Source organism: Perca fluviatilis, chromosome 9 (assembly GCF_010015445.1).
Source record: "Perca fluviatilis chromosome 9, GENO_Pfluv_1.0, whole genome shotgun sequence".
NCBI lineage: Eukaryota > Metazoa > Chordata > Actinopteri > Perciformes > Percidae > Perca > Perca fluviatilis.
In genome coordinates, this window is record NC_053120.1 from 14,439,419 (window position 1) to 14,453,323 (window position 13,905).

At 40.4% G+C, this 13,905-nt stretch overlaps 1 protein-coding gene across 5 annotated transcripts in view; it reads left to right on the forward strand.

Moving 5' to 3' along the window:
- csnk1g2b (casein kinase 1, gamma 2b) overlaps nt 1–13,905 on the forward strand; it is a 43,070-nt gene that overhangs the window by 15,200 nt on the left and 13,965 nt on the right. For all 5 annotated transcript variants that reach the window (XM_039810582.1, XM_039810585.1, XM_039810584.1 and 2 more), the window contains exon 3: nt 5,211–5,280. In XM_039810582.1, the coding sequence (XP_039666516.1) occupies nt 5,211–5,280 (70 nt within the window). The remainder of the gene's footprint in view (nt 1–5,210; nt 5,281–13,905) is intronic.

Here is a 13,905-nt window from a genome sequence, read left to right on the forward strand (position 1 = left end):
AGATTTGCAGCGTAGTGTTGAGGTGGTTCTTGACTGTTGTTACATGTCTGTTATTTGCTACCCTTTAATGTTATTCTGAATGGTCTATCATTGATAGTTTTCTTTTTTCTCCTCTTCCTTTTGATGGTCATTACTCATCCAGTCACAGAGGTCAATTCTGATCTTCCTCAGCTGTGTTGGCGCAGAGATCAGATTTAGTCCAGATGACCTCATATGCAGAGTTGGTTAATCCCAGGAAGAGGACTTTATGTGGGGCTGATGGCTTGCTCCATCCAGTATGGAGGCTACCGCAGGTCGAAATACAGGAACCATCACCTAATCCGTCATGACATAATCATATTTTTGTACAAGATTCAAATTGTTTACTCTAAGAGGGATCCCTGAAATAGTATGTAACATTTCATCTCACACCCATCCCCAGGCTGTTGTAATTACAGGATTTGATCCTACTAGGGCAGTATGTGCTGGTAGTGCTTATATTGACCATTCTGTAAGCTTTTTAACTGTGAGCATCAGCTAGTATGTCAGTTACCACTATTTATATGCTCAAGTCCATCGTCCTTGCAATCGGCGACAAAATTTGACTGAGAAGCCAGAAACGGTGGCATCTGATTGGCTGTCGGGGTTTCAGGAAACTATCTAAAAATAATCATTAGTTGCAGTGTTAATTTTGTCAAATTCCCTGTGCCTGCGGCGTCACTGCACTAAATCCAGCTTCTATTGCAAGCAGAATTGGTTAGTAGCTTTACTTGTTTAACCACGTCTAAATAGTGTTGCCGTTTTCTGAATCAAATATCTTTTCAATAGCTTAAGTTAGCTTTTTTTATTGATCAAGTGGTCTGGTAATGTCAAAGCTAACGTACATTTCCCTGAGCATTCTGAAGCTCAAACACGGAGCTTTCTGCTGCAGTCTGAAATAAAACTGCTGAATATAACTGATGTGCTACTGCCAATCACGGACGTGAATCGTTACATAGACGTATAAAAAATAGATCCGATGTAGTACACTACTATTGCCATGTTGACGTAGCTTATAGCTTGACTCATTTACTTGGGGGCTAAGGTTAGCTTCAGTGTAGTGAAGCTTAGTTTACTGTTTACTGTAGCGTCAGTAGCGGGGGGAACTGTATGAGCAGCAGCCCAGCCCGCTGCAGACAACCGACAGGGCTGAAACAGCAGCCGCTGGCTTTAGAGTGAAAAATCGTTACATTGTACATTGATGTTAAAATGTATACAGGCTGGCAGGGCGGTCTGAAATGTTTTGCACGGCCTTTCGCTGTACGAGGTGTTGGTAAATGTGAGATGTTGGAGTCTCGTCTTCATATCGGAAACAAGCTCTCTCTCACTCCCGCTTGGTCAGTGGCTCTGTCACATTATACAGACGTAAAGTCTGGCACATGGGACTGCTGGGATTGGTGGAAGTCGCTGGAAACACTGGTTATTGGTCAACTTTGCGGAAAAGTTGCGGTGATTGGTCAAAATTGCGAGTCGCACCAAAGTCACAGTGATTGGTTGAATTGGCGATCCTGGAGGGACTGACTAGTGCTAAAATCCGGTATACCGAACCAGTTTGAAAATGTTTACACCGGCCCAAGCCTAGTGGCTAGTCTAATGGCACTACCTAGATTTTTGTAAATGATTGTGGTCTTGAAAATAGGTTCTCATTCCTATTTTTTATTGATCTGTAATTTTTCTCCTGGTCTCATGCAGATACAATTTGGTTTGAGATACATTAAACCCAGATACACAGAAACGCACACGGCTGCAGTTTGGAACAGCTGAGGTGGAGAGGTTACTGTAGCAGCAGGTCAGACAGGGAAGGGCCCTTCTGGCCTGTGGGTCAGCTGCCCTGGACACAGGCCAGCACACTTGGCAAAAAGCTGCTCTCTGCATGACACCACACAGGGTAACTTCCACTCGAGTCAAGTATTACAAATCAAACAAGATGAAGTTAAAAGTGAATTGTTAAGTCATCTGAAAACTAATATTGCATCATTAATTGTAGAAGGCAACATGTTTTCTTTTATACAAATACCAAAGGGGATGAGGTGAAGGGTGTAGCTGATTTTGGATATATGCTTGGGAGAAATAAACCCCTCAGTACATTACCTTTTACAAAAATGCTTCTGTGGGTGCATGTCCAGGGAGCATGTCGGCACAGGGAGCAGATCAAAGATTGTTTGTTTGGTATGGGAAGGAGCTGTGAAAAATCCTCATCATATGCAAAGATGTTACATCAGACATTTGCACCTTGGCCCTGGTCATTTACACAGCCATAGCTAAGCCCATCTGCTAGGAATAGAGATGTCTCTTAAGTACGTAAAGCTGCCATAAGCCCCGGTTTCCTATTGTAAGCTGTTTTAACGGGTCCTGTGGTTTGGTGCCATCTGTTTTTGCCTCATTATTTATATATTTTATATTTTCTTTCCCTCTCCTCGCTGGTACGGCCTGACTTGTGCGAGACGTTCTCATTGTCCATGTTCATGTCAGAGGTGGAAGACGCTACAGCAATTCCTCGCTCCGCCTCCCAGGCTAGTCACGTGTCTTCCTGCCACAGGACTCCATTCCTTTGTATTCCCTCCTGTCTTCCACTCAGTTTCTATCCTACGGCATGCCCAGTGGCTGCTGACTTCTCTGGCTTGCTTGCAAACCAAAACCAAAGTGTAAAACTACATAGTTCCTGCAGTGTTTGCCAGATGTTTGTTGTCGTTCATAAGATCTAACCTTATACCCCATTGTTTGATGATCTTCTCTCTTTTATAGTTCATTGATTCATTTCTATCAGTGTTTTTAAAAGCTTATTTTAGAAAAACCTAATTCTTTAGAGAAAATCCCGCACATTGACCATTACGCAAGCAATAATTTATTTAGAAGAAAAATACAATGTTTCGTTCTCAGACCTTCATCAGGTAAATCAGAAAAACTTAATTGAATCACCCTTTGGTAATGTAACTGAACCTCGCTGATACTGTTAACACTTCCTCAGTAAATGCCTACCACTGCAGTCACATTAAAATGTATGTATTGTGAAGTGTTGGGACACGTTACAGAGAATAACGGAAAAGATGTGGTGGGACGACCACAAAGACACTCAAGATGCATAAAATCTGGGGCTGCTTTACTGTTGGCCACAACAGCCACATGAAGCATTAGGCTCGCTGAAAAATCTTAGTTTAGATGTTTGAAAAAATATAATATGTCTCTTGCTAGCCTTTGCATTTTCCCTGCCTGCAATTGCAGCTCCCTCCATCAGAAGACATTCAAACATACAAAACTGGTCATTATCATTAGCCTAGCAGGTGTTTGATTACATTGACACAGACCCACCTACTTAAAACAGAGGGGGTTGGAATGGAAATCTCAACAACACATACACCATGTGACTCCAGCTCTGTCTCTTTGCCTTCCCCCCCAAAAAATATCTCTGGCCAGAATCCAGAGCAGATCATCCTGTCAGAAAAGAAATAGCAGCAGGCGGGCCAAAACTGAACGTGGCCAGTTGAAAACAGATTTAGAGACTTTTTCGGTCCTTTCTTTATGTTATTGAACTATTTTAATTAATCAGATATTGTTTTGTAGAAGGCAGGTAGAGACAAAATCGAGGAATATCCGAGGTAACCCTTTTTTATTTTCTTCCACAAGTGTGACACATTATTAAATAAGCAGTCTGTTCTGGGGATATTTTAACACACAGTCAAGCGAGGTTGGTTTAATAATAAACCAAACCGTCTTTTGATTGAAACTTGAAGTGAATCCACAGAACACATCAGATCGGACTGAGAATGGCCATCACAAATGGATGGAAAAAGGAAGTACCTTTTTTTTGTGTTGAACACAGCTCCTACTTTGTGTGTACACTCCTACGTGCTAGCAGGTCACCAGTAGAGTAAATGCTCCTGATTTAACAAAGGCCTAATGGAGTGAATGTGGGAGCTTAACAGCTTTCAGCTTTTAGTTTATATAATTTAAAAAATGTAAGTGCTTTAGAATTAGACACACATGGGAAACAACTTTTAAGATTAAATCTCACTTCAAGCACATCTTGAGAAGTGCCTAGGCCAAATACATGTTTAGGCATTTTCATGAATGTGTATGTATTAGGGGTGTGCAAAAAAATCCATTCACATTCGTAGCTCTACCGATTTCAAAATCGATTCGGAGGATTCCAAAAATCGATGTATTTTTTTTTTCTTTGTCTACTGCAATCACATGGGAAAAGTAACTACATTTACAAACTGTGAATTGTTTTTTTATCGAGAATTTTTTTGAATCAAATCGATTTTGAATCAAATCTTGAGCCTAAAAATCAATATCGAATCGTGACATTTTCAATCGTGCATCCCTAGTATGTGGAGTAGTAAGGTTAAAACACAGAGAATAAGCTTTACTCTCCATGTTTATTCTGTATCTTATATAACTAATTGTCCCACAGGTTTACTTGAATACAAACATCCCCAACATTTACATTTTACTGACTTACAATAGAAGTAGATCTTATGTATGGCTTTTTCATATTGTTTGGCATGCCAGAGCTTATCCTATAAATTTGACAAACAGCACAATGTACAGCTTTGGATGCATGTAAGCATTGGTTGGCAGTGTGTTAAAAGTGTGTAGCATACTGCTACTTTGGACAAGGCTTTTGCACAGGCTGTGTTGAAGATTAAGGAAAGGAATTAAGTTGGGTGTGTGTTTGTTCTATCCTCTTCACGTTTGTCTATAATGCCCTCGTATCATAACAGTGGGGATAATCAGATTACATTTTAGGTTGTAAAGCTGGAGCTAGCAATATAATGAACAATATGTCCCAGTGGGTTGATTATCAGACATGTCATCACAAAAGCCTGCTGTTCACCAGCTGTAAATGCTCTTTATCCTCTCACATCCCACAAGTCTGACCCAAGACTTAATTTAAGTTATATTAGGCATGGAAATAAGGACAATATTGTATTGTACATATTTAAGTTAATAGCAGGCCGAAATAATCATGTTGTATGCAATTTTGTCACAACTACTTTCCATTACTTTCCAGATGAGCTTTACAAATACACAATTCTCTGTTTTCCCAATTTGAGAATAATAGTCACCTGCAGGGTTAACTGAGCCAAACCACCAACATGTCATCGTAGATAAAGAATATTGACATTGTTTAACAAATTTGTGATCTATGAAATATTTAAACTTTCTTTTTTCTCTCTCTTCTCTTACAGGAACCTATAAAGTCCAGGGCGCCTCAGCTTCATTTGGAGTATAGATTTTACAAACAGTTGGGAAATTCAGGTAAGAGAGATTGCAGTCTGTAGATTATTAGTTTCTGATAGACGGCACCATAATGATGAGTTAAATGTGACTGCGCATTTTCACACATCATTGGGCAGGAAGAGAAAACTCAGATTTTATATTCAAAAACAGACATGTGAACCTCAGGGGTGTGAAAATGGCTTCCACTCACGTGTATTCAGGTCACGTTTTGTGTTTGAGATATTAAATAAGGCAATATAATTATTATCACAATGATTTTTAGTTAAATTAGCCGGCAGTTAGCAGTAGTCTCTCGTCTGAGGACGACAGGTTCAGCGTACCAGAGTTGGTAATCAAGAATAATGGCAGCATGGAAATGGATGCCTTTTATGAGAGCATGTTAACAAATGGAATAGAGACTGAGGAGGACAAAGATTGAATCCCTAAAAATGTTGACACATTTGATGATTTTACTTGGCTGAGTGGATCTGTTTTTATGCCATGCCGCTGGTATTTAGCTTGTGTGAGACAATTTGTTTACATCGAGGATTATATACTGTAATGCAACAAATGTGATCATATTTTACTATTATGCCTGTTATTTGAAGAAGAAAAAAAATGGACTGGCTTAGTTTTTGTTCTCTGCACTGCAATGCAAGACCTCAGATATACGTACAGCATCTATTCAGAAAGAAAACCGCCTTTTAATGTGAAAATTTCCAGTGTGGTGTAGATGCAAGGCAAAAATGGAGAGGAAAGGATGCATTTTCAAATGTGGACATGTAGCATCAGGAAACAAACACATGAACAAAACTCCAATGGCTTCCATTCTACTTGAGGCTAATTTTCAGGCGTGCGTTTGTTAATCTTTCCACATCTGTGGGAGCCAATGGATGCTATGAAAGCCTGCTTCCTCTTTTCTAATCCCACCTCTACAATACCCAGTATTTCCTCTTCCACAGCATGCCCCAGAACATGTTAATGTGCTATGATGCATAGCTGTGGCTCCAGGGCAGCAGCTCTTTGATCTTTTCTGGCTGGTCAGTTAGTTATAGTTATAGTGTGAGAGAGAAGGCAGAGTCAGATGGTTGGGAGGGACTGGGACTTTTTTCACATCACTGCCCAGCTGGTTGTTTTTTGGGAATGCTCACCTATCATGTTTGTATAAGTTTGTGTAGAAGATGCATGTGTTGATTTGTTTTGGTTTAATTCAGACACCATATGCAAACATGTCCCCACTACTTAGTCAAACTGAAAAGAGCAAAAGGTACAGACAAGAGGTCTGTGTAGTGTCCCACTCTGCAACCATCCATCCCATTCGTTCTTTTTTTGTCTCTCAGATCAAGTCCTTTCTATAATTGAGTAAGTGCAAGTACCAAGTCCCAATAGACATTTTATTACATAATTTAGCCTAAAGTAGGCTAACTTAGTCTATTAAAAGGGTATTTACACACAAATTCTGCCATAACCATCATTCGCAGCATATTTAAAAAATGCTAGAGAAAAGTAAAGGAGCAAAGGCTGTAGGAGACGTGGTTTTGTGGCTCTGTAGTGTGTGACGAGAAGGGTCAGGGGACAAAGGAGAGACTGACCACTGCTCAGTGTAGCATGGACAGCGACGTAGAGCTGGTAGTCAGAGCTAACCAGCCATGAGAAGCTACTGTCAGACCCTCCATTTCTCCACTGGAAAGACAGGGAGTCTGATGTAGCCTTGACTAGGCTTGGGCCAGTGTAAAATTGTTCAAACCGGTTAGATATCAAGCCAAATACCAGACTGGACCAGTATATCGAATTTTACCACTAAGTTTCACACCGAGTGAGACAGGTGAGAGAGCCCATATTAAGAGTGTAGATTCCAGATCACATGGCGGTGGTAATGCGCTTCTAAGCCATGACTTTGTACCTGACTTTTTAGTTTTCTTTGAGACTAACTGCCACATATCATCTCGTCACTCAAAACCATGAACTTTCTAGAAACGTTAAACAAACACAGAGCTGCCAACTTTTACCAAAACCTTGGAGTGAGATTTGATGGGGCGAACCCAAATTTTGCTGCATACAAAGCAAATTTCTTTGGCTCATTCAGCATCATTACTGTCATGGTTTAAATTGTGCTTTGTTATGTTGGGGGGGCTCTCCCTAGGGGGGTCCGGGGCTATGCCCCCCGGGATTTAAAAAAAATTAAATAATCCATTTAAATGCCACTTTCTGGAGGGTTTTGTGCAAAGAAATGGAAAAATCGAGTCTTGCATGATATGTGCAAAACTGCAAACTTTGCATTGTTGTAGTATCAACAGGTATTAGGGCATTTAGATTTTACATTACTGTCAATCAGTCATCACTTGATTACACATTGTATTACCTTGTTATGATATAAGAAGTGACCCATACAATGTGCCAAACATAATGTGCCACATGAAGAGACAGTGCAGCATATGACAGTAGCAACAGCTGAGAAGATTTGGGTCTGTGGTCCAGGTCCACCTCACACAAACTTCCTTCTCCCATTCTCTCTCTTTACTTCTAACACACACACACACACACACACACACACACACACACACACACACACACACACACACACACACACACACACACACACACACACACACACACACACCCCAGTGGATCTCAGTGTAGGGACCAGGGACCCAAAGTTAAATTAACATTGGTCTACCAAAGGGATCTACTAGGACCACTCAAATTTCAAAGAATGAGAACCACTGATTTACATACATATTTAAATAAATAAATACATATAAAAATTTGTTGGGAAGGGGAGGGAAAAAAAAAAAAAAAAAAAAAAAAAATAACAGCCAACGGACTGGTGAAAGACCTCATTAGATAGGAAGTGATTGAAGGTGCACAGTAAGAGTAAAGATACGAACAGCAAGAGCAAAAAAGCGGAACATGAAGTTTATTAAGCAAATAGATAAAGTAGTATTAACATTTATTTATAACTCATTGGACTTCATTAGCTTAAATTTTGTTTTATGCAGATTTCTGCTCATGTTTACAACTTTGTGCACATTCAAAATATAACTCCTCCCATCTGTGTTCTCCATAATTTGGAGAGTTGTAATATAGTCTGCTGTGCATGTTATTGCTCTGCTGATATGGTAGTATCTCATTCAGACCGTCTGACAGACACAGAGGCCTATTTGGATGCAACGCGTCACTGCCCACAGCAGAGCGAGTCCATTAAAATTAACTGAAGTTGCTACACTTACCAGCCGCGCTGCTCACCTCTATTTTTACAGAGAGAGTGGACACAAAGTGACGGACGGGTCTGTAGCCTAATACTCAAAGCATACCTGAAGCCGGGGAAATGCGCCTGGGATGGCTCGTGAAGAAATGTTCTCACATTTGCAACATTTCGCAAATTCCACAGACAGGGAGCGCTCCTGAACCCCCTCACCTGAAAGCATAACTAGTCGATCACGAGTGGGTCATCAGGGAGATCAAGATAAACTCATCTTTCAGGTATTTGACCAACCGGGTTGACACTTCAGCATGAGAAATCAGGGGTGTGGCGTGTGAGCGTGTGAAACCAATCAAATACGTGCGTCTCACAGCCAATGCATGAGAGTTGGCAGCCCTGCAAACGGCGTGCACCGTTCAACCGTTTCCCCTCTCACCCATACTCCCACCGCTACTGAAAAGTAATCTCCTTCACAGCGCTCCTCGGCTCGGCAGTTAGTTAGCTCCTTTTATATACAAACTTTATGTTAACCACGTTGTCATATTGCTTATTACCAGTGTTCAGCAAGCTATTGGAAACTTTGTGAGCTAAGCTAACGTTACCAGTTGTTCAACAGTAAATAAAGATGCACTACACTGAAGCTAACGTTAGCCCCTAAATAAATGAAGCAAGCTATTAGCTACATCAACATGGCAATAGTAGTTTACTACATCGAAGCTATTTTTTATACATCCATGTAACGATTTACGTCTGTGTTTAGCATTGATACTCCCCAGTTTTATTTCAGACTGCAGCAGAAAGCTCCGTGCTTGACCTTCAGAATACTTGTGGAAATGTATGTTGGCTTACGTGGACACTACCACACCACTTGATCAATAAAAGCTATTTGATTCAGAAAACAGCAACGCTTTTTAGAAGTAGTTATACTATTAATGCTACTGCCCAACACTGCTTAAAAACAAAAGTTGGATTTAGTGCTGTGATGCCATCGGCACAGGTTGATAATGTTAGCTAATTTTTAATTTGCCAGAAGGGGACTTGGTGACAAATGGAGGTTTAGCCTCATAGATTGGATCGGTGAAACCAGAAATCAGTCCAACTCTAGCCTTGACAGTCATTAGAAGCATGTTTATGGCCCTTTTTTGAGAGAATTTCCATGTGGGTACCTGTGTTGTAGCTGGGCTCTACTACAAGCGAGAGTGTCAGTACATAGCTGTAACCGTGCTATTTGTTGTGGTTAACGTCAATGTTTGTAGGCTCTAAATGTCTTATAAAGGTCTGAATATAGCAAATTTTTTCGACGGGCCTATATGTTGTTATGTGTCTTGTTAATGAACGTTATTTTTCCACCCAGGCTTGCTAATGCTAGCCCAACCAGCAGCTATGTGTGACAAGCACAAACTGGGGCTATGGTTAGCCAGTGTTCTGCTTTATATACTTGGCACAGCAACTGCTAACACAGACGGAGGATGGGCGTCAACATATGTAGTAGACCTTGGAGTCTTTCCTTTTTCATCACGATTATGAGGGGCCAGAGTATTTAGCTGAACCAAATTTTCAAATCCAAGCAGACGCATACAAGATCATTTTGAGAGGAGTTTTTTTTTTTTTTTTAATACAGTTTGAATTTTGTTGGAAATATCATCTGTATTTACATCATATGCCAACAATAACCTATGTGGTTATCTGTAAAGTGCCAACAAATAAAATAATTTAGTGTGTACTCCCTCTTTAAGGTCTGTATATCAGACAAGTTTTGGTTTCGAAGACTGTTGCAAGTGGTCGGTTCCTCTCGTTGCAGTGATCCTCCCAGTGTGTGCATCGTGGTCTAATTTAGTGACACGTGCCAGCTTCCTGGCTCCTTGTGCCAGAGCAAAAGCCCTCTACTGTTGATAAGGAGGTGGGGCATTAGGGCAGTCCTTGACTATTTATAGATGGCCCTCTACAAGCAGTCAGGCCATTATGGTGTGTCCTCTGCCTCCCTGATTGACTGTGTGCTGCCTGCAGATTGCAGGGAAACTCGAACGTGCATTGCTAACAGGGTGTGGCGTGTTTGTTTTTCTTTATGGCTGTTCTTATTTCAATCCGTCATTCTGATCTGTGAGCAAATCTTAGGCAATGCATGCCCACAAATGCATGAACTCAACAGTAACTGTAATTGTCTCCCGTGCCATTTAGCAGTTCGGTTGTTGTCTCTGGTGCATTTAAACACATCCTGACCATCTCTTCCATTGAGACCACTGCTGGCCTTCGGCCTTAGTCTTATTGATGGAAGTCTGGGGTTGTGCAACATGTAAAAATATTCCTAGCCCTTACACACAACTACAGACAGGCGATATACAGGTAGGATAATTGAACAAGCTCATGTGATTCCATTTAACTGTTTCCAAATGCATACTGAACATTATTACACTATTATTTTTATGGTTTTGGTTAGGATTGCTACTGCACACCTTTTTACAGATGTAGACTGCAAGTCAACATTATGTTTAAGATAAGATGTAAGATTGACCTGACTCCCCTCACTTTCTGAATTTCACTAAAATCGGCGGGCACATGGTAAAATATTCTGAATGACCTATTCAGTAGCAGAGCCTAGATTAGGATTATGATGTATTTACAAAAAGAAAAACATCCCTACACTGTTTTGTATTACACAGTGAATCCATAGAGGTAAATGTTTTTTGCATGTCCTGTATAGTAATCTTCATACAGTACTAATTGTTTCACATTGACCTATGGTGTCTATTATATGGTATTTTTATCTTTCAAAAACAGAGACATGTATAGAGCTATTGCATTTCCCGTTAGACCAATTTATTTAGGCTGAAGTAGCTGGTGAGATCTTGCAACAAAAATTCAGATTCAACAGGTGGTGTGACGTGTCACATAATGTTGCCAAAGTGTGACTGGCAGACAATGAGTGTGTGGAAATCAGGGACATAATTAACGATGAATGTTAAATTCCCTCCCACCATGTTTTTAAGTCCTTAACTACTCACATGATACTTTGAACAGGAGACAGAATATTAAGTTGCCAAAATAAAACACTTTAAATGGTCAAAAATCAACTGACAATGGATTCAGCTAAATGCTGATTCGTAATGTATTTATTCCGTGTTAAGGTTAGACATTGTCCATTGGCTAAGACATCTTAACATTGAGCTACAATATAACCACACAATTGAGCAGAGATGAAGACTGGCTACTCCATGATGATATGACAGAAAGGCTCTGTCTATCATGGGAGGAGTCAAGGCGATAGATTAAATCTACTTATATTTTCAACTCTGTTAGTCCTGCACAACCCACGAGCCTCAAATATGTCACTGCATGGAAAACTCAGTGCTTAATACCCAGGAGGAGCTTATCTGAACATGTTAAATCTCTCCTGTCCTGAACAGATCCCAGCAGTTGGGATTCCTGCCTTCCAGTTTACATTTTGTTTGTGAAAATTGAGAATAGACCTGGCATTTCAGTTGCTCTTGTTAGTAATGACAGCACTGCTAAAATGTGCTGGTGATACTAAAGCAAGTCCTGTTCTGGACAACCTAAGAGTTTGTGGCTTCTTTCTTAATCACTTTATCACAGTTGTCAAGAGAATGGCTGCAGAGATGTTGTGCAGTTTTTATGCACCAACTGTCATTTAACTGTATTTCACAGGCCGATTTTAGCTTGTGCAATCATGGATACATGATTGCATAGATGTTACTGTAATTAGTGTCACATATAGGGAGGTTTCCTCTTGAACATTTTTCAGTGATGGTTATTATCAGCATGCCTGTGAATATTCATGAGCCCCATCCAGGATTTTGAGTTCACAATATGCCGTGTCAATGACACAGGGTCGACGTTGATATTATTTCATGCAAATTGTGGATTCTTATGCATGCCATGTGGATCATTTTACAGATACAAATCAGTTTGCATGTTGACTGCTGTTGTAGGACTATCATAGTTTAAATTGATAACATTATTATTAATATAATTATTATTTTAACAACTCATCAAAAGCCATACCATAGAGATAAATGTGCTATAGTGTATAGCAGAAGAAATATAATAATAGCTGCGTTGCATTTGTAGCTCCAGGCTCAGTCTGTGCATGCCCAAGTACTGATCACATTTCAGCCTTATGAGAACATCTTCAGAGCACTGGGCATAATGGAATTCACTTCTTCTCCTCCTCTTCTCTCAGTGCACGCCATTATCTAAATCTTTAATACACATTCCCTTTCCTCTCCGCTCTTGTCCACCCCTCTCTTTTTTTGGCCCTTAAATCTGACATTTCATTGTAGGGCAACATTTTCTTCAGCTGCCATTATGCACCCTCCCCTCTTACTGTGTCGCCTGCCTTCAGATACAATAGGTCGGATTGTCTCAAATTGTAAATACAGCAGGGGTCAGAGCACCGCTGACATTGGCTTGCAATGAAAGCCAGAGCATATCCCATAATGCTGAACACAGTTGGATGTATTCATTTTTATGTAATAGAATTGTGTGTGATTCAGTTTGCTTACTTTATATCATTGAGAAAAGCCAACCGCTGAAATGGTTTGCTTGGCCTTTAGCTTTTGAAGAGAACAAAATTGTTGCCTGATCAAGATGATTATAGGTAGTCATGATTCATCATTATGTTGCTTTTAAAGTACTCACTGTTTCCTATCAGAGAAACTTTGTTGCATTGGAGAGTCATTTTGCCGTTATGGTTAAATTTATGTCAACCATCACATCTCACATAGTCTCACATTCTATTTAGCACAGCTATTGTTGCGAGTTATTTCACAATGTATAGTGAAAGTTACATTAGTAGACAGAAATCACCCCAAATTGGCTTTTGGCTTTCCCACCAGCCGTTTCAAGACTGGTTCTTACAGTTGCTGTAAAACACTATTACATTATATATTTGCTCACATTCGCCAGTATAAGATTAAAATACACTGTGTGCTTTTCCTCTTGTGATGACTGTGCTTTGAATGTCCTCTAGATTTGGGCCAAGCTTGGATGAGTCAGCCCTCCAAGTGATCTCTTGTCACTGCTTCATCTGTCATGGGCTTTATTACCAGGAAAATCCTAGAGACTAAAGGGCAGACAGGTGTGTGTGTCTGTGTGTGTGTGTCTGTGTGTGTGTCTTGTTGGACTGATGTGGAAGGGTAAATTGGGTAAATCCGAAACTCTGTCCCCGGCTAGCAGCTGACACACAATCCAAGCTGAATACTTCCCATTCGCAACTTGTGTGTGTGTGTGTGTGTGTGTGTGTGTGTGTGTGTGTGTGTGTGTGTGTGTGCACGTGTGTGAGATCATGGCAAAATGTGGTCTTGGAGACACCTACTCCACGGGAAGTTTGAGTACTTTGCCATGTGTTTATATGTTTGTTTGTGGACAGATCCTGTCATTGCGATGGCATCACAACTATACAAGATGCAGTCACGTAACTTTACAGGTGTGTAGTTGAGATTAAA